General features: G+C 39.2%; 1 protein-coding gene across 1 annotated transcript in view; it reads right to left on the reverse strand.

Moving 5' to 3' along the window:
• The window catches only part of UBAC2 (UBA domain containing 2), a 158,893-nt gene that overhangs the window by 128,845 nt on the left and 7,377 nt on the right, over nt 1–22,671 (reverse strand). Inside the window, exons 2-4 of the mRNA XM_061170710.1 lie at nt 3,381–3,508; nt 1,115–1,234; nt 131–240 (exon numbers count right to left, since the gene is read on the reverse strand). Of these exons, the coding sequence (XP_061026693.1) occupies nt 131–240; nt 1,115–1,234; nt 3,381–3,508 (358 nt within the window). The remainder of the gene's footprint in view (nt 1–130; nt 241–1,114; nt 1,235–3,380; nt 3,509–22,671) is intronic.

Consider the following 22,671-nt stretch of genomic DNA (forward strand, 5'->3'; position numbering starts at 1 on the left):
TTTTACATATAAAATCAATTTTACTATATCTAAAAGTTTAAAATATTCTCTTACTGACTTTCATGGATAATAATGCTTTAAGTCAGATTTAAGTAGTTATGAATTAAGCTAATATTTGAGAGATACTTACAATCCAGAAGGCAAATTCCTGGCTGCAGTGATACCAAAGGAATACCGCACAGCTTCAACGAGGATGAAGTCACCCACCGCTGACAAAACCCAGGAACCCAGCAGAAAGGACTAAAAATAAAACAGGAAGACCATTACAGAGAGGAGTCTTCTAAAAATAAACTAACATTTATTTAATTAGAACCAGCTCAGGTATATATATATTTTTTAAAGTTTGTTTTTGTTTGAGTAGACTTTTCAAAGTGAGGGAGTAAAACCATATTGGTCAAATGTATTAACTTCCATAATTTCTAAGTATGCTGAAGAAAAGATATTTATAGCATGACTTATTTTTACAACTAATACACAAACCATTAAGCAAAATAAGTGATTAGAATTTTATTAAAATAAAAATCCTTATTAAAATGGTTATTGCTGGGCTTCCCTGGTGGCGCAGTAGTTGGGAGTCTGCCTGCCAATGCAGGGGACACAGGTTCGAGCCCTGGTCCGGGAGGATACCACATGCGCGGAGCAGCTGGGCCTGTGCGCCACAACTGCTGAGCCTGCGCGCCACAACTGCTGAGCCTGCGCTCTGGAGCCCGTGAGCCACAAGTACTGAAGCCTGCATGACTGGAGCCCGTGCTCCGCATCAAGAGAGGCCACCGCACCGCAACGAAGAGTGCCTCCCACTCGCCGCAACTAGAGAAAGCCCGCGTGCAGCAACAAAGACTCAGTGCAGCCAAAAAAAAAAAAAAAGGGTTATTGCCCACTCACACTGATATTATTATTTATTATCATCATTATTATTTTATTATGCTAATGGCTTAAATTTAAATTTTTTCTTTGGTTAATGTCCATGTTCCAAATCAGACAGAGGATCATGTAATAAAAAGATAATTGCTAATGAAACACCAAGCTTAACAAAATAAAACTATTTAAAAACAAGAAAACAGAAACATTTTTTTCTATAACCTAAGTAGCAAAGGGAAAATACATAAAAACTTACTGCAAATTTTCTGCTTCCATATCTTCTTTCAAATATCCTAAAATTATAAATAAGCAGACTACTGCAGAAAGTATCTTTCAAATCAAGGCAAATTATTCTTCCACAAATCAACCTCCAAATCTAGATGGGGATTTAAAAAAGAATAACAAATAAGAGTAAGATTTGTTCACGTCTCTTCCTTAGCAAATTTATTACGTTTACTTTATACTGCTTATTTTTAATACTCTAAGCTCAGATTCCCCAAGGTAGAACTGAAACTCTCCATATCTCTGTAGCAGCTCTTAGAAATGCACACTGAGGGCTCCTTAAGAGGTTCTAGCAGGAGAGTGTGGCTATTTGCACCCCTAGACAGAGGGTGATTGTCCTCCATCCAGGCAGGTCCCACCTCTAGAGCACAGATGCCCACAAAGTGGTGCAGGAGAAGGGGACTGTTGCCAACTTAGCCAGATGAACCAAATTAACCCCCCAACAGAAAGGTACCAACTCAGGGCCACAGGGCCCTGACATTCCCTTACAGCAGTGGTTCTCAGGGCTGGCCATATGCTAGAATCCCTTGGGGATCTTTCTAAAAAAGTACACCAATGCCCGGGCCCCGCCACTAGGCTCCCTGACTCAGTTGGTCTAGGGTGAGGTCTTGGCATCAAAAAAAGAAAACAGTTTACGTAGGTGATTCTACTGTGCAGACAGGATTAAGAATCATTGTATTACAGCAACTGAAATCATACTGAAGCTCTACTATATTCCAACAGAAAGCAGTAGTATGGATAAATAACTGAATTACAGGAACTTGGCAAAGCCCACCTAAGCAATGGCATTGATCACATCCCTATGAAGAAAAGGTGTCAGTGCTCAAGAATGGATTATCATGCTTAAAATGGCTAATCAAGTATTTAGCAAAGAAAAGGTGGCAGGTTTTAACCATAATTTGCACTAACACTCTCTGATATTGTGATTTATAATAAGAAATATATTTTGGTCTTTGCCCATTGGAATTTCCAAAGTGAAGAAAGCTATAACGGTGTCTTTTGTCATGTCAATGAGGTGACTTTTCGAAGCACCTAAGAATGGGGGCTGGCTTCCAGGGGAACCAACCTTGTGATTAGAAGGTCAGAACTTTCAGTCCCACACCCTGACCTCCGGGCAGGGAGAGGGGCTGGTGGGTGGATCAACTGCCAATGGCCGGTGTTAATCAATCCTGCCTCTGTAATGAATCTCCACAAAAACCTAAAAGGACAGGGTTCTGAGAGCTTCCTGGGTGATGAACATGTGATGATCTGAGGAGAGTGGGGCTCCGAGACAGCACGGTAGCTCCGCACCCTTTCCCCTTACCTTGCCCTGTGCATCTCTTCCATCTGGATGTTCATCTATATCCTTTAATAATAAACTGGTAATCCAGTACCCAAAATGTTTCTCTGAGTTCTGTGAACGTTCTAGCAAATTAATTGAGCCCAGGGAGTGGGTCGTGGGAACTCTGATTTATAGCCATTCGGTCAGAAGTACAGGTAACCACTTGGGCTGGTGACTGGCATCTGAAGTGCGAGTGCAGTGGGCAGTCCTGTGGGACTGAGCCCTAACCCTGTGGAATCTGATGCTCTCTGGGAAGATGGCGTCAGAACTGAGTTCAACTGTTCACCAAGTTGGTGTCTGAGAATTGCTTATTGTTGGTGTGGGGAAATCCCTGCCAAGTTGGAAATGGTACCGGGATACCCCTTTTGCACTCCACCTCACAGACAAGACCCAGCACCAGCATTTTTCATGCGATCAACCCATAAATCTCGAAAGCCATAGACTTCTGCTCTTCCCAGCAGCAAAAACCCAAGAGAATTTTCCTACTTGGTTTAACCACCGCTATAAAAGTAATTCACAGACTCCCAATCTATTAGAGCTGAGAGAGCTTAGCTCCCCTAACAGATATTCAAACTGAGGCAAGTTTTTGAAAATGTTAAGTATGTATACTAATCATACAAAAAACAGATTTAACAGTGTTTAACTCTCTTGAAATTAAAAATTGCATTTCCATGAGTAAAACCTGAAGCTGAAAAGAGATGTGTAAAAGGAAATACTGCAACTGCTTCATTATAATCTGCTTTGCTGAAATTATCAATAAATACAACTAGAGAAGTTACTTGTTAGTGGAATATTAATAATAAATAATATTTCTTACAAATTTAGAGGCTTTGAGAGACTAAGAATGGCAGGAACGAAGGCAAATCAAAGAAGAAGGCCTGCCTTCTCCCCTCCCAGAGGCCAGTGGAGCGGAGCTCACCTGGAAGTCGTCCTTGACTGCCTGGAGGTCGTACACAAAGAACCTCTGACAGTGTGGAAGGAGGAGGGCCAGCAGGAGGGACAGGGCACTGGGGACCAGTAAAAGACCCTTGGACACAGGTGCTTTGTCTGGAGGGAAAAACAAAACTGCTTTCAGAATGACTGTCCCTAAGATTTTAAAAACCACACGAGTGAAAAGCAAGAGAATTCACTTCTTTTGAATTAGAATGAAGACAAAGTGCACACACTCTGGAATTTAATTCTTATTAACATATATTTTCAAAACATCTTCCTGCACAGGTAAGTGATCAAAGGGCACTGGAAAACAAGTGAAATCGGCTGATGGGGGCTTCACTGTCATCTGGCTCTTATACGAGACCAAACCAGGTTTACTTCCATGGAATACCTTTTAGAAGACGGTCACCAAAGTATAGAGAAATAGACAGAGGAGTATGTTTTCTATGAAAGTGACCAGTTAGCTCCTGAGCATGACTGGGATTCACGTACATAAACATTTACTTTAAGAAATTTAAGAAGCGGTTAAAAGCGCTAACACTGCTGCCTGCAATGGTCTGCTGAGATTTTCCACCACGGGCACCCTGGAGCCTTGTCTAAATCTCACGCAGCCTTCAAACAACAGCTCAGTTTCCACTTCCTTACATCAGTCTCTCCCATTTTAGCCTGAGGGGCTCTTCCCCCAACCTGCATCCCCATTTCCAGGTACTAGTTGAGGAGTCAGGGTCTGGAACCTGTTTTGCCTTCCCGACTACATTAAAGATTCCCGAGGGAGGCCACCTGCCTTCTCTTCTCTATGTTGGCCATAAAGCCTAGCACAGCTCCTTGAGGGAATGAAATGTCCAGATCATCAACAGGCAAGACCACAGGAAAGCATCACGGACATTTTCAGACAGAGACATTCTCAGATTGTGTGAGGTGCACTTCAATGGGGAGTGAATCTACTAGTTACGGTTGGTAGTGTGGTTACTGCACTTGTTTGCCTATATAAAAATAGCCCAACTACTTCCTCTCTGGTAAGGTCTTACAAACAGCTAAACTGGAACCATCGGTAAAGTGGCTGCATACTATCTTCACGACCAAGATGCAATCAAGGCTCCAGGGAATCTAAGAGCTAACGGAGCTCCCTGCCCCCCAGAAAACGGAGTCCCCACCACCTAGTACCCCAAACGTACCGGAAAGCACCGTGGTTGTGAGCCTGACCAACCTAAATCCTAACGCGAGCAATTTCAGCCTGTTTTCCTCACCTGTAAAATGAAGATAAGAGACGCTACCTCAAGAGTGTTATGAGAAGTAAATAAAGAATGAATATAGGGAAAACTGCTCCAACCACCGCAATCACCACCCCAGGAGAATGGGCCTCCTTGGTTAAAGGCAAGCTCCTCCCTTATTATTCCGACAGGACCGAAGACGGAGCAGAGGTGACAGAGGTGCACCTTGAAGGTTTCCTCCTTCAACTTGGACTTCACCGATCCTTGTGAAATGGGTCCCATCATTTATTCATTCCTGCCTCTTCCTTGCTGCCTGCAAGATTCCACTGTAGGTTCATGGTCTCAAATCTCAAACTGACACTCTCCACTGATCAGCAATGCTACTGCTCTTCTCTAGTAAGTGTGCTCTCTCCTCAAACCTTCCTGCTCCACACTCCCAATGGTTTACATGTCACCATATGAACAAATGAATGGTTTGCTTTGGTATTCTCACTCATATCTCTACAATTAATAAGCACCTACTACTGCAGACCATGCATTATCCTAGGTCCTGCGGTACAGCAGCAAATGATGGACAAACTCCCTCCCTTTGTGGTACCTACAGTCTAGACAGCAGAGAAAAGAAAATACACAAAGCAAGGTAAATATCATGTCAGATACAAATAAATGCTATAGAAGAATTAAGCGGGGTAAAGAGTGAGGCTGTGTTACCCACCATGGATTTCCTGCTCTCTTTCCGGATAAAAGATAGGATTGCTACCCACCCACACCTGCCCCTAACTGAAGTGGCATATGGCAATGTGACTTGCTTTGTCCAAGTCAACATAATAGATGTCACTTCCACGCAAATATTGGAGAGCCAGTGAATGGCCTTTCCCTCGGCCAATGCTCAAGATGGTGGCTATGCTATGAGCCGGACGCCAGAGTTCAAGACAATATGGAACAGGCCCTGCCAGGCAACTTACAATGGAGGGACGTCAGCAGTAAGAAACAAACCTTGTCGTTTCAGGTCCCTGACATTTTAGAGCCGTTTGCTACTGCAGCATAACTAGCCTATCCTGGTTTAAGGGAAAACATAGTGCTAGTGGGGAAAGAAGGGTGCTCTTTTTCATAGCGTGATTAGAAGGCCCTCCGACAAGGTGAAATTTGAGCAGACACCTGAGGATGTGGGCCTTGCAGATATCTGGGGAGCAGTATTCTCGGCAGGGAAAAGATCAAGTCCAAGTGCTGTGAGACAGGAACACACTCAATACGATCAAGAAACAGTAAGGCTGCCAAGGCAGCTAACAGCAGAAGAAGCGAAAAGCAGAGAGGCAGGATATAAGGTCAAAGAAGTCGAGGAGCAAACAGTGTAGAACCCTATAGGCCATAAGGACTTAACCTTTCCTCTGAGAGTGACAGGATGCTCTTGGGGACGTTAAGGAGAGGAATAACATGATCAGACATGTTTTCAAAGGATCGCTTTGGTTGCTAAATTGAGAAGAGATTACAGGAAGGCAAGCATAGAAGAAAGGAGACCAGTTAGGAGGCTATCATAATAATCCAGACAAAAGATGATGATGGCCTGTACCAGGGTGGTTTGGGTGGGGGTAGTGAGAGTGGTCAGAACTGGGGTATGTTTGGAAGGTAGCGCAGGCAGGATTTGCTGGCTAACTGGGTATAATGTATGGGCAAATGGAGAAATCAAAGATGACCCAAAGTTTTTGTTGCGAGCCAGCAGAACTGTTGCCAGTTCCTAAGATGGAAAATTCTGTCACCCTCGCCCTTACCATGCCTACAAGATCTGGGCCCACCTTGAAAACTGTTCCCTAACCCCCATCTCCACCCCCCACCTCCTAGGGCTCTACCCTTTATACCAATGCTGCTCAAAGTAACTAGCCCACAAGCTGTTACCAGTCCAGAGTGAGAACAGAATGTGAACCAACACACTACGTCCTGCAGGGAGGAAGTCCTGCTATGAAAAAAATATCACCTGTACTGAACACGTGCTCTGCTCAAATGTCACCTTATCTGTGGATACCCCATGTAATTCTCTATCTCCTTTGTTCTGGTTTATTTTTTCACAGCACTTATCAACAACTGACTTATTAATAGTGATTCACCAAATCTATGATTCAAACTGACTGTAAGATATACCATTATTTTAGGTGTTACTAAAAAAGAAACACTGTCAAATAATTCTAAGATGGCATCAGTTGTAAAGTACAACCCAATATTAGAAACACTAAAATGTGAAAAAATGCAATTTGGAATCAAGAAATACATTTCTCTGTGTATTGTCCATCTCCCCATCCTCAGTCCCCACTAGAATATAAGCCTCTTGAAGGCAACAATTTTGTCTGTGTATGTTCACTGCTGCAGTATCCCTCATGCCTATAACAGGATCAGGTCCATAAAGGCAGTCAACAAGTGTTTATCTAATGAAAGATGACTGATATATAAGAGATGCTCAATAAATACTGGTGAAAGCAACCCAAGCATCCATTGATGGATAAGTGGATAAACAAAATGTGGTATATCCATACAGTGGAATACAATGAATTATATTCAGTCTTTAAAAGGAAGGAAATTCTCACATGCTACATCATGGATAAAGTTTTTGGACATTATGCTGAAGGAATAAGCGAGACACAAAACGATAAATACTGTATGATTCCATTCCTATGAGGTACCTAAGGAGTCAAATTCAGAGACAGGAAATAGAAAGGTGGTTTCGAGGGGCTGGGGGGAGAGAAGAATAGGGAGCTGTTTAATGGGTATAGAGTTTCAGTTGTGCAAGATGAAGAGTTCTAGCGACAAATGCACAACAATGTGAATGTGTTTAATGCCATGGAACCATACACTTAAAACTGGTTAAGATGGCAAATTTATGTTACGTGTATTTTACCACAATTAAAAATAAAGACTAAAAATAAATAAAATATTTACTGAATTAATAACAGATCCTATTTATACAACCACTTTAATTCTGTCTAGGACTAAATCCCTAAAAATACAGACCTGATTACTTAACTCAGATAACACTACCATTAAGTCCTCCTCTTAAGATGAACAAAAATCAGATCCCAGAAACCTATGAGGAAAGTAACAGATAATATACAATGGTCCAAGAAGTCCCACATCACAGGACAAGTATACAGTATTACTATGGACAGCAGGATTTACCGATTAACTCAAGATCTGTACATTTCACCATACGAAGTTTACCGCAAAACAAACAAAAAAAGAACTTTAAATGATTATTAAATTCTAGTTAACAACATGTATGCTTAAGTGTTTAGAGATAAAGTGACTACAACTTACTTTGAAATCCACCAAAAAATAAGACAAACTGATGAAACAGAGAACGGATATTTAATAAAGCAAATATGTAAAATGTTAATTGCAGAATCTAGGTGGTAGGAATATGGTGTTCATTACACCATTCTTCAACTGTGGAGGTGGGCACATAGTGAATCACAGAATATGAGAGCTAAGACTTCAAAATACACGAAGCAAAAACTTATAGAAACAGACAAATCCACAAATATAGTAGGAATCTTCAGCACTCCTCTCTCAGTAATCAATAACACAAGTAGACAGAAAATCAGTGTCATGGACTGAAATGTCCCCCGCCCTCCTCCAGATTCATATGTTGAAGCCCTAACCCCCAATTCAACTGTATTTGGAGATAGGGTCTTTAAAGAGGTAGTTTAAGGTTAAATGAAGTCACAAAGGTGGGGCCCTAATCCAATCTGTTCTTATTGGAGAAGGAAGTGGCACCAGGGATGCACACATACAGAGGAAAGACCATGTGAACACACAGGGAGAAGACGGCCATCTACAAGCCAAGGAGAAAGGCCTCAGGAAAAACCAAACTTGCCAATGCTTTGATCTTGGACTTCCAGCCTCCTGACCTGTGAGAAGATAAACTTCTGTTGTTTAAGCCAGCCACCCATGCTGTAATACGTTGTCATATCAATCAGTAAGAATATAGAAGACTTGAAAAACAGTATCAGTCAATTTGACCTGATTGACATTTATAGTATACTCCACCGAACAACAAAAAATTACACATTTTTTTTCAAATGGATAAGGAACATTCCCCAAGATAGACCATATTCTGGGCCATAAAACACACCTCTATAAATTTAAAGAAATTAAAATCATACAAAGTACGTTCCCTGATTACAACAAAATTAAAGTAGAAATCAACAACAGAAAGATGGATGGAAAATCCTCCAAATACAGCTGACCCTTGAACAACACAGGTCTGAATGTCAAGGGTCCACTTATATGATTTTTTTTCAATAAGTACATACCACGGCACTACACAATCCATGGTTGGTTGAATCCACGGATGCTTAACCACGGATATGAAGGGCCAACTATAGAGTTATACTCGGATTTTCAACTGCATGGGGATCAGCACTGCAAACACCCACATTGTTCAAGGGTCAACTGTACTTGAAAATTAAACAACATACTTCTAAATAATACCTGGGTCAAAGAGGGAGTCACAAGGGAAATCAGAATATATGTTGAATAGAATAAAAAGTAGTACAACCAAGCAAAATTTGTGGGCTGCAAATAAGGCAATGCTTAGAAGGAAATTTATAGCATTAAATGCTTATACAGGAAGAGAAAAGGTCTCAAATGACAATAAAGACTACAAGCTTTAAAACACTAGAAAAAGACGAGCAAACTAAACCCTAAGCAAGCATACGGAAAGACAGAATTATGAGCAGAAATCAATGAAATTGAAAACCAAAATATAATAGAGAAAAATCAATGAAACTAAAAGCTAACTCTTTGAGAATATCAATAAAATTTATACACCTCTAGCAGGACTTACCAGGAAAGAAAGAGAAGACACAATTACCAGTATCAAGAATAAAGGAGGGGACATCACTGCAGATGCCATAGACATTAATAGGCTAGTAAGGGGTTGTACAACATTGTGAAATGCACTTAATGCCACTGGACTGTACACTTAAAAATGGTTAGAATGGTAAATTTTACGTATGTACTTTTATCATAAATAAAATAATTTTTAAAGGATAATAAGGGAATATCAGAAACAACATTTTAGCCACAAATTTGACAACTTAGATGAAACAGGCAAATTGCTTGAAAGATGCAATCTACTTATCAAAGTCAAAAAGAAACTTGAACAGTCCTATAGAAATGAAGAAACTGAATTCATAGTTAAAAGTCTTCCAACAAAGAAAACTCTAGGCCTGACGGCTTCACTGAAGAATTGTACCGAACACTTAAAGGAAAAAGAATACCAATCCTACACAAAATCTTCCACTACGTAGAAAGGAGAGAACACTTCCCAATTCATTTTATGAAGCCAACATTACACTGATTCCAAAAACAAAGACATTAAAAGAAAACAAGAGACCAATATCTCAGACCAATTTGCTAATATTTGGTTGCAATATTCTCAACAAAATATTAGAAAATTGAATCCAGCTATACATAAACAGGATAATACATCACAACCAAGTGAAGTTTACACCAGGAATACAAAGCAAATCAATCAATGTAACTCACTACACTGGTAAAGAAAAATGTACTGCACAACTCTATTCACATCCTGTACAATTATGTGCTTATTCTATGAAGCCAATTTTTGTCCATTCATGAGACAAAACTGGTCACCTACTGCTGTGTAGTTAATGACAGGTTATCCCTTTGATCTAACCTTACTCCTAATACTATCCAACATTTATTGAGCACTTAGCAAGTGCAAGGTCCCATTCACAGCACTTTACGTGCACCACCTTGTTCCTGAGGCTCCTACTCCTCAGGGCCTTTACATCTGCTACCCCCTCTGCTCAAGATGTTCTCCCCACATCCAGCCTGTCCTCATCACTCAGTCCTCATTTCAGACAGCATCTCAGAGGAGCATTCCCTCATGACTTTTTATTTATTGCAGAGCACTTTTCACTATTTGAAATTCTTCTTTGTTTCCTTCTTTGTCTGTCTCCCTCATCAGAATGTAAACTCAGTGAAGGCAGGGTCTTGCTTGTCTTGCTCACTACTATACATTTCTATACCCAGGACAGTATCTGGCATGTAGTAGTGTTTTAGTAAGCATCTGGTGAAGGAAAGGATTATATGAGGTAGACACGACCCTCTCCAAATTTATAATACGAGAAAACTGCGACTCAAAGAGTAAGTTACCTGTCTGTGATCACAAATGACTTAGCCTGGGTTCCACTTAAAATAAAAGGCAAGACAAAGACTAGCCGGCAGGTAGTTTATTTTGGAATGTGGTTCCAGGGAGCAGGAGTGAAGGACACAGGGAATGAAACACAGAGAGAGAGTCAATACAAGGATTCATTATGAAGCTGGCCACCTCTATGAGTTACAGATGTTTCTGTCAAGTGCTGAGTCCCACAGGATTTTCTAAGAAGCCTTGTGAATGTATCTCAGAACCATCACCCAGGGAAGAAACAGGAAAGCATTTTTATCCATCATCCCTCAAACGTCTAGAGTGGCCACAGAAAAGAAGCCCCAAGGGAAGAACAGAGAAATAGGCTTTACCAAGTCAGACCAGGTTACACCAAACAAGAGTATAGAAATACATGGAATAAGAGGTGAGGCTGAGGACACAGGAATGCTGTTCAAGAAGAGGTGTCTGATCTAATGGCCAGGGAGTGGCAGAACAAACCCTGATAATCTGACTACAAATAAAACTGCTTCCTATGCTGCACGGCCACAGAGATCCATGGTCCAAAGGGACTGTCACCTGCATGGTGGATTTTAAGTGAAAAACATACATAGTCACAAACAGCAATAACAGAAATCCAAGTGGTACCCTATGTAACAAAAGTAAATGCACTTGTGAATGGAGATATAAAAAGACGGCAGTCTGGGAGGGTGCAACACAGAGTGGTGGGTACTTATTAAATGTTAAACTGATCAAAAGTTTAAAAAATATATATAAACCCTCTGATCCAAAAAAAAATCTACATCTAGCAATTTAGCCCAAAGTAATTATCACAGATATACACAAATATTTTTGCTACAAAGACGCTCATCACAGCATTGTTATAATAGTGAAAAAACTAGAAACATGAATGTCCAAAAGGAAAATAGATAAATTATGTTCTATCCATAAAATGGAATAATACTCAATTTTAAGAACTAGGTTGTAGAAAAATATTTCATGCTTTGGAAAGATGTTCCTAAATAGTAAGTGCAATAGTTCCAGTAGCATTATTATATATTGAATAATGCTTTTAAAAAAATAGTTCATAAATACATAGGTTTTTTAAAAGCACCTATGAAAATATTAACAGTGGTAATCTCTGAATGATCTGTTCACAGGAGGTTTTAACTTTTTATGAAAATATTTTAAGAATTAGAAAAAATAATTTTGGTTTAACTAGTTACTAACTCAGTTAAAAGTTTCATTAAATCCTTATGCAGTGAGATAAGGCAAATCGCTAGCAATCTGCTGGCCCCCCTGTGAGTGGAGCCAGGAAGTGGTTCATACATGAGGAACCCAAGCAGTGATCAAATGGAAGGTTAAAAAAAAGTCACTTCTTTACAATGGGTCCTTCCACTTTTGAAAATAGGGATGTAACAAATTTTGAGAACAACAGACAATGCATTAATCTAAAAATAAAAATGCAAAACATCTATGGTAAAGACAACATAAAACACCAAAGTTTAAGGTGTTTCCTTTTGGGTCATTCACCTCTTTGGTATGACCGCAGTACGAAGCCATCTCTCTGTGGCAAAGAATAGCAATCAGGCTATGGTGACTGCGTATTATCCTAAAATAATTATTACACTATATGTGGATTACTTTATGCCAAGCACTGTGCTAAAAAAAGCACTTTCTGTGTAATAACATCTCAGTGAATGCTTATAGTAAACCTGAGGCAATACTTAGTTATCTGAATGTTCTAGGTGAAAAATAGGCTAAGACAGGTTAAATAACTGGTTCAAAGTCACAGCTAGTTAGGCTGAGATCTGGACCAGTTCTGCCTGACTCCAAAGAAAAAGTTTTTGTAACATATAACACGGAAATCTGATATCTTTATATCATGGTCCATGGTCCAAAGGGATTTTCACTCTTACTATTTTTAGTACTTCACTTGTATCTTTTTGGTTGCTCAAAAAGTTAAACATAGAATTACCACATGACCCAACAATTCAACTCCTAGTTATATACCCAAGAGGACTGAAAACAGATATTCAAACAAAAACCTGAATATTCATCGCAGCATTATCCTAAGAGCCAAAAAGTGGAAACAACCCAAATGTCTATCAACAGATGAATAAACAAAATGTGGTATATCCATACAACGAACTATCAGCCATAAAAGGACACATGCTAGTAACACATGCTACAATATGGAAGAACCTTGAAAACATTATACTAAGCAAAAGAAGCCAGACTCAAAACCCACATATTATGACTCCATATACATGAAATGTCCAGAATTTAAAAATCCAGAGACAGAAAGCAGATTAGTGGTTGTCAGGGGCAAGGAAGGGGAGGGAATGGTGAGGGACTGCTTAATGGGAACTGCGCTTCTTTTTGGGGTTAAGAATGGTCTGCAATTAGAGAGTGGTTGGTGATGACCGCACAACAATGTGAGTGTGCTGTTAAGTCAATAATTGTACACTTTTAAATGGTTACAACGGTGAATTTTATGTTATGTGAATTCTACCTGAATAAAAATATGCATCTTTTAGGTACTAAAGATACTAACCACAGGTCTTGCAAAGCTTAGCCATGTGGGCTGTTACAGAAGCATCGTAGCTGAGGAGAGATGCAGGGGGTGGGGATGGGGGGGAGGAAAAGGCAGCAACCCAGAAACTCTGCCCATCCCCACAAGTCACCATGTCACAAAGTATATTCGTCAAAAACCCCAGTGTGGTTCACACCCCTGGGAGGAGGGGCTGCCATATCCTACCAGATCAGTTTTCCTATTTCTGACTACTCAACTATTCGGTAAACTTCTCAGGGGTCCCACAAGAATGGGGTGATTTGGTGTTTTATGAAGTCATTTCCTTAAACTTTTTCATCAAAAAGGGGCTAAACCAACGTGTGTAAGTCCACGAAAATGCAGAAACCCGTGCACTGCGAGGGACACCTTCTGCATCCACCTTGCTTTACTCTTCAGGCCTATGAGCTTTCTGGAAGAAAACCTGATGAAACACACCCTCAGTGACCAAGTGCCTTCTGGTGACCGTCTCCACAAAGACATCCAGGAAACTGCCCGGGAATCAAAAGGTCCCAAGTTTATTTTTGTGACAGTCAATTACCTACGATGCTCAGAAGTAAAACACTGTACGCCATCCATGAACCCGCTGCTGTTCCTAACACACTGGGGAGAATGTGAAGGCCCTGGGCGTCTGCTACACTGACCACTCCCCACCCAACAGGTGGCCCGGGGGCCTGGCTTGGGAGGGCAGCCTGTGAACGCTTGTTACTGGACCAATGCTTGTAAAACTCATCAGCAAAATGAACAGGAGAAAAGGCTAGGAAGTTTCCAGAAAAGAACCCCGAAAAAAGGCAAGAAAGAGGAAGATTTGCCCTCTAGAGACAAGAATGTATTCTATATCTAAAATATTCAACAGTATGAATTAGGGGGAAAAAAAGAGTGAGCAATAAAATTGAAAAAGGAGGTTCTAAAACAGAGCCGAACACAAAGGCTCGCGACGCCAGAGAAAAGTGTGTCAGATCTGCACGTCATCAACAGTGGCAATAGGCTCCTACACTTTAATTTTAGTCCTGCCACTATGCTGGACACTACTCAGGTTTATCCTTCTTAGGGAGATTTTATACAAACATAAAGCCTTTCCTTAAGTGTAAAAAAAAAAAAAGGCAGTCATTGTTAAAAGTGCTAATTAGACAAGGAATACAATAAAATGAAATAATAATTTTAAAAGCCAAAAGAAGAAAATTAGAAATGTTACACATAAATAATGATAAATTATTCAACGGTAGGAACAGCTCTGAAAAAGTGAATCAGAAAGCTTGTCTAGACAAGCTTGTTCTAGACCCATGCGATAAACTGTAAGAGAAAAGGAAAAAAAAATTTTAAGAGAAAATGTGTGGTTATTGGCAAAAAAAAAAAAAAAGATCTGTTGTAAATTCAAGTGTCTAAGGAGGCCAGGCAGGTAGCAGTGAAACAGGGGAGGTAGGTGGCCAAAAGCGCGTATCAGTGGATTTTTGTCACATAACAGTTCATCCTTGGTGTGCCAGATCATCATCTCAAGAGCCAAGAGGAATCTGGATTTCTGTCTGAAAGACACCAATTTTAAAATGTTGGAAGGTGACTCTCCTCCCACCCCCCTACCCTCGCCACCAACACATAGCGCAACAAAACACATCTGTGTGGACTGCCAGTGTTCAAAGTCTGGCCTAGAGAATCATCACTGAGGTGAATGCCTATCAGAGCAATGCTAATTTAAGAGAAATCTGAGTCGTAAGGACCAAGGCTGGTGAAGGTGCTGCCCTAACGGTAACAGCTCCAGGACAAACCAAGGATGGTTCTATATGTTCAAAGACCCTATGAATCTTTGAATCAACCAAAGTAGATTGACAAGTAAGGATACCATACCTATAAAGACATACACTTGAACATCTGAGAAGATAAGCAGGAGAGGGAGTTATCTGCTCAGCAGACGTTTAATGTAGACTAAAAAGGTCTATTGGGGGCAAAGACGCAAACAAAACATATATCTGCAAGATGGAGAAACCCAAGTCTGATTTTAAAGTTTGATGATCCAAGGAACCTCTTCCACTCCTGTCTGGTGGAAAAGCCTACTAAAATAGAGAACCAAGCTTAAATCCTTTTAAGTTTGGACCTGTAAGGCCTTTGGACGGCCTTTAGCACCTAATCCATTTGTGAGTAGAGATGCTACTAAACATCTTTAACCACTGATGCTGAGACTGGCTGGTTGGTGGGGACAAAAAACCCCACTTAAACACTATAAACACTAAAATTAATTCTAAATGGATTGAAGAATCAAATAAAAGCAATGAAAGCAAAAAGACAGCTCGACAAAATTTCAGTTCAAGATGACAGGCTCCTACACCTGCCCACTTTTCCCCCCTCCCAAAGTCATATTGAAATAAAAGGACCTTCAAAACACCAGAGAAATGCCTCCTTCCAAATAGTCCAGGGAACTAATCAGTAAATACCAAGACCTGGAGAGGAGCATAAGCAAACAGAATTACCCAACAGAATAATTTACAGTATTTCTCAAACTTCAGTCAGTCCCATTACGGCGCCACAATTTTTGTTATATCCCAGTGTTACCTATCCTATTATTTAATATTTTTCTTTAAATCATCTTACTATGTTTTAGTTAAATAAATGTATTTTAAAGGAAACTTTATATCACTATAATAAGTGCAAAACGAGTGTCACTTTGTCATCAGTAGGTGGTAACTATAAAAATAAACACAGTTTACTAAATTCTAACTAATATTGTTGCTGCAGAAAGATCTGGGCCTGCCTCCTGTTCTCTATGTTACCAGAGGAAACTAGCTGCTGTTAGAGAGGTTATTTCAGACCAGCAGCTAACTGAGACTTTCTCTTTGTTACAATCAAGAGGAAAAAGAACTGAAAAGGGAATTATTATCTTAAGTTTGTTTCAATGGCCCTTAGTGTTGAGCCCACATCCTGTTTAAACCATCCCCCGTATAAATGGTGCACGTGCCTGCCGTGACAGCTGGGCCAGGCCCTTCCACAAAACCCCACCCCCAGACACACTCCTTTGCATTTTCTCATACACAACCATTCATTTGACCACCCCAGCTGAAGAAAAGGCTTTGCCCCCAAAATAAAATCCGAGAAATGCCCTCCAAAGAAAGTGGCGATCTACTTAGGGAGGACATTGTAAGGGTATGAGGGCTGAGAAAGACTAGAAAAGAGCTCGGGCATCTTCAGACGCCCATAACAGATGCCAGCCTGGGTAACGTGGAACAGTGGGAGGCGGGTGGTAAGAGGAAGGGCAGCTTCACTCAGAGTAAGATTTATACAAAGAGCCAAGCCCCCCTAACCTGGCCCACAGCAGGGGATTTTCACCATCTTTGCCTGTCTCCTGCTCCCCACCTCTGCACCCTATATGGAAAGCAGCCTATTCACAAGCTCTGCGAACTTGAACAGAGCCTACAGGCAGCCCTGCCAGCTGAGGTTCACACCTCTTGGGGACAAAGACCTATCCACAAATAAAGAGGAAACCCACACCAGCTACTTACAAATCCAGTCTTTCACTATGTACAAGAATGGTCAAGTGAGCATCCGAAAAGCTCACCCCCGTGTCCTCTGCACCAAAATGTTTACTGCAGGAGGGATGCCAGGGGAGAAAACAAAGGACTCAGAGAAGAAAATGATGCAAGGGTCAAGAAACAGCAATAATTGAGTGTGAACTTAAGTAGTGAAGAAATATTAAAAGAAATTAAGAGACTCCTTGAAGTAGCACAGGTTTTCTGACCTAGGGCTCTATCTTCTTCTACGACACCAATCACACACCTTGGTTCAACAATGAATACACAATCATAATAATGTAAATATAGCTATTGTTATGATTTTCTATATAAAATCAACCTACAGACAAAGCATGGAAGGCTTAACTATCATTACAGAACAGGCTATAAAAACACACAGCATACATAGAACACAAATTAAGAACTGAGAGACAAAAAAGTACATGTTCTTGGGCTAATTTTTCTCATTTTCATAGTGTAGTCTACTGACTGTCCCAAAAATTGATGAATCAAAAAATAAAGGGTTTTGTCCATTGTTTAAAATTATAAATGTAACCACTACAAGGGGTAACCAAACCAAAACTAAAACATGGAGAGGCTGGAGGTATGCAAATTCCTCATCTTTCATTATGTGGAATCTATAAGCAGAACCAGTAGCTGACAAATCAATAAAGGCACAAATATATCATTTAAAGCTGTAATAACAGAAGAAACAAAGAAAGAGGAACTTAAAAGTGGCTACTGCTAGTGAAGAGAATTCATATTATATCCTTATATAAATTTTTACCATATGCTTATATTACTCTTATATTAATTACACACACACACACACACACACACACACACACACACAGGATTCATAAGCAAAAAACAATCTACAAGAATATTCTCCAAACTGTTCTGGGACTGAGAAGAAAGAATTTCACTTTCTCCTTTTCTGGGTAGCCTGAATTTGTACCAGCAGTATATATTACCTACATAATTAGAAAAATATAAGATACAAAAATATTAAATGAATATTTAACAGATCTCAGGAGGCCCAGGATTTAATAAAGAAAAGGATGAATTTGGCTAAATACAATTTATGAGCTAAATGCCTTTATTTTAATGACTTATTTAAATGAAAAACTTTATATGAGAAAAATTTCATGAATAAAATTAAAAAGCAACTGACAAGTGGTTACAATATTCGTAACATATACCATGACAAAAGCTAGTACCCTTAAAGGACTTTTACTAATCAATTTAACAAAAACAAAACAAACACTAATATTCCAATTAAAAAAAAAGGGCAAAGGACATAAATAGTCAAATCAGTTCAAAAATATATTAAAATGGCCAATAAATATGAAAGATGAAAATAAGTTCACTTTCCCAGGCATTCAAAGAAATGCAGATTAAAACAATGAAATGTCATTTTTCAATCTCTCAATTGGCAAAAATCATTTTAAATTATCATACTCAAGTGTTACAAGAGTTTGGTGAGAAAGATATTCTCCTAAACTGCTGAAAAGTGTAAAGTGACACATCCTTTCTGGAAGGATTTGGCAATACAAATCAAGAGCTTAAAAATTTTCCTATTCTTTGACACTATAATTCCACGTTTGTGATCATTTCTTTAGGATGAAGTCAAAGATGTGATCAATAACTTAAAGACGTTCACTATAACATTGTTTAAATGGGAAAAAAACTGGAGAAAAACATTGAAATATAACACGTTGTAATCCTCAAAGTCATGATTCTGTATCTAAAAAAATGTTAGGGGAGCACAACAAAATGTTTATTTGAATGCCATGTCTGTATAAAACACGTGTGCGTGTGTGCCTGAGAGAGAAAGAATGCATAGGTAAGAGCCTGTACAGAAAAAAATCTAAAAGAATGAGCACTAAAATATCGGTGATGATTATTTAGGTGGGAGAGTAATGTGTGACTATTCCTTTCTATATTATGTATTTGTGTAATTTTTTAATTATTTGGCAGCAAGCATGTTTCAGTTTTGTAATAAGGCAAAACAAAAAAATGTTAAAAGTCATCTTTGAACATTATTAATAACATGGGGCAAATTCATTTAAGGTTGAATGAAAAAATCAGAATATGAAACTGTACGTAGCTCCAATTTTGCTTTTAAATCTGTTTACATACATACATATGAAAAAATTTACAGAACACCAATATGTTAAGGATGAAGTCTGGGCAGCACAGTGAAATGGAATTTTATGTTTCTTCCTTTTATTTCCCAAATTTTCTACAATGAAAATCATTCCCACTAAGTCTTAGAAACAAAGAGTTAATAAAAAGTTAAATTTCCTTGTTGCAGGGCCCATAAGCCTTGGAAGTACTAATTTCCATCATCAATCTTTAAAAACAACATTAGGGACATCCTGACTTCAGAACGCTTTCCAAATATTAATACTGTGCTCTTTCCACTGTATCATGCTGCATTCAAGGGACTAAGGTAACATAAGCATTGGAAAATGTCTGAGAACAGTGGCAATATAACTTATAAAAATCTTAAGAAAAATGTCTGGGAAAGAGAATCATGATTTAAATGAGGATTAAATGATAATTTTCATTTATAATTATAATTTAAATGAGGGTTAAAACTTAAGCAATGTACATACAGCATGATGACCATAGGTAGGAATAATGTATTGTATACTTGAAATTGGCTAAGAGAGTAGATCTTGAATGTTTTCACCACACACACACACACACACACACAAAAAAAGATGAGGTGATGGATATTTTAATTACCTTGACTGCAGTAATCATTTCACAATGTATGCAAATGACAAAACATCACATACAACATGAATATATAAAATTTTTGTCAATTATATCTCAATAAAGCTGGAAAAAATAAACTGAACAATAAAATTTGGGGTTTAAATATAAAACAATTTTTTAATTAAAAAAAAAATTTTAAGCAGCCCTGCACAGTACCACTGTGTTCTAGAAAGCACACCTCAAAAATGCTGGAGTAAATTATTTATGAGATACTCTTTATCAGGTTGTATTTATTAAATTCCATAGAAATGCAATTTTTAAAGTAGCTTGATTTAAGGTAGGTTCCGCCTTCATGACTAAAACTGATACTGCCACAAGTTGAGAATGGAAAAAGTTGGAGAAGTTAGATAATAACTTGACTAATAAGGGAAGAGAAATATAATAATAATAATAAAGGAAAAAGAAAAACATGCAAATAAAAACAACAATAGTGCATTAGCTCAAAAGATCCTAATTAGGACATAAAACTGGATAAAAGCAAAACTCTAGTAAAAGCAAAACTGGATCTTGGTTCTGCATTAGGAAGAAAGAGGGAGACTCATGGACTGAAAGAAGGAACATGGCGGACACATGAGTAACCAGCTGCAGCAGTCACAAGGGGGGCAATAAAAAGCAACTTGCCAGGACCCAGAATAAGAGTTCAAGGGCTGGGAAATAAGCTCCACTGCTAAGCAGAGCTGCTATATTCATCATGAGCCTACGAATACCCCAGTGGTCAAGAGAGAGAAACGTGAATAAACTTCCTTGAGTCTGAGAAGCAGTAGCGTGCGTTAGTTCAGAACCCACAATATGGAGCCACACTAGATTCAAATTCTAGTCCTGCTCCTCACCAGCTATATGACGCTGGCAAAGTTACTTGAATACCTGGGCCTCATCTTCCTCATCTGCAAACTGGGGAAAATAATCCTACTACCTCGTAGGGTTGTTCTGAGAATTAAAGAGTTAATATATGTAACCTGCTGAGACACAGCCTAGTAGTGTTACATAAGTAAAGTTTACAGTTACAGTGTTAACATAAGTAAAATAATAACTCACACTTATTAGCTGTTGATTGAAAAATTATAGAGATAGGTAGAACTCTCGTTTACATTACGATTCTTTTTCCCAGATGCTCTTCCTAAGGCTTAGAAGTTATACTGCCATTGCTCCTAGCCATTTTCCTTAAAGAGACTAAATTCACATCATTTTAGTCTCTTTAATGTGGCATGGCACAATGGAAAGAATACAGGCTTTGCAGGTAGGCAAACCTGAGTTCAAATCCTAGCTCTTCCACATACTAGCTATGTGATTTTGGACAAATTATGTTCTGAGCCTCAACATACTCATTTGCAGAAAAAAACAGAATAACAGTACCTAGACTCACTGTGAAAATTAAATGTAATAACTTAAGTAAAGCAATCTTTTCTCCCTTAAATTGCTGGTTAAGTTATAGGTACCATTCTTTGGGGCTAGAATTTGGCAGTATCAAAATTATAAGATAATACTCATCATTTAATCTTCTTTTACTTCTAGGAATATCTGAAAATTAAGATGCTCTCAGTGCTACTACAATAGAAAAAAAGGAGGGAGGCACCAACCTAACTGCAAAAGTAGCGTACTAAGAAAATGCTTATGACAAAAGAGAAAAAAGCAGAATACACAGAGTCATTAATGATTACATTTTAAGAGTACTGCATGAAATAAAAACAAGTTACAAAACAGTATTCAAGTATTCAGGTGTGATCAATTTATTTTTAATTATTTCTTTGGATATTCATTTTTGCAATGAAAAAAGTACGAAGATAAACACCAAGATATCAATAAATGATATTTTTATTTCTTCCTACTACTTTTCCAGACTTCAGAATGTTCTTTGGTGAACATGTATTCATTTTATAATAACAAAATCAGTTCATTTAAAATAAGAACATAAATGTATAAAGGGAAAAAGATGAAGAAAATGAACTGAAATGCTAACTGTGGTTTTTCTCTATCTTGCCAACTTTCTATAATGTGGTTAATCTTACTTTTAGACTGAAAAGAAAAACATTGTTTTTAAAAGCATCCTCCCTCAAGCTTGCCCTTCCCTAGTTAATACCTGTCTTTCCTTCTCAATCAAAATTCTTGAATAAAAAGTACTGTATTCTTCGAGAGTTTCAAAGATATACTCCACCCAAACTTAAGAACTGTGGGAAATAGCTTACCCCCAAGAGTCAAGCATTAAAGGCAACTCTTGCAGGGGTTTGGGCAACCCAGGCCTGCTGAGTTAATCCTTTACTACAACAAAGAATGAAATCACAGCAGAAATATATAAATTCTAAAGTCAACTCTAAAGAGGCCAGCCAAATGATTCTTGGCCCCCAAAACAGAAATCCAACTAAAACAAGATGGTAAAATTGCAGTTTCCACTGAGGTACCAAAATACAAGGGTTGCTGCATACCAAAGGGAGACTCCACACCAAAATGCAGATTTTACAAAGAAAGAGAACCAAAAGGAGTCCCATGATGCTGAGACTCCTCTCAGTCACATCATGAAGATAAACAGTGAGTGGACGGGTGAGAGTTCTCTGCTGTGAAGAGAGGACTTTATGAGGAAGACGCGTGGAGTGAAGCACCGACGTGCCGTGCATAAAACCAGGCCCTCGCGTCAAGCCGCGCGTGGGGCTCAAAGGGCCTATTCAGTGAGATGAACACGTGACCCCTGAGAGCGGGGTACCGGGGTTTCTAGAGAGCAGCAGGAGAAGCCATGTTGATCAATGAGATAAGAATGCATGACCAGGGCAAAGAATCAGCAATTCCAGCAGAGCAGAGGTGGACCACAGGCCAGAGGCAACGGTGGGGTCATCTTTCAATCAGTCCAGCAGTGTCCTCAAGCAGGCCAAACAGGCCCTAGAAGGAGGAAACTGTAGGTGGACCTAAGTTCCTAGGAGCTATGAAAGACACCAAATAAGCCCACCAGCATAACAACGCATCCCCCCAGGTCAGGGGAGCAGCCGGAATGGGCGCCTCCCAAGAGACTCTAAAAAGCCCACAGGACAGAGTCAGCTTTAACCACGTACCAGGCTCAGAGA

This window comes from Eubalaena glacialis, chromosome 16, assembly GCF_028564815.1.
Source record: "Eubalaena glacialis isolate mEubGla1 chromosome 16, mEubGla1.1.hap2.+ XY, whole genome shotgun sequence".
NCBI lineage: Eukaryota > Metazoa > Chordata > Mammalia > Artiodactyla > Balaenidae > Eubalaena > Eubalaena glacialis.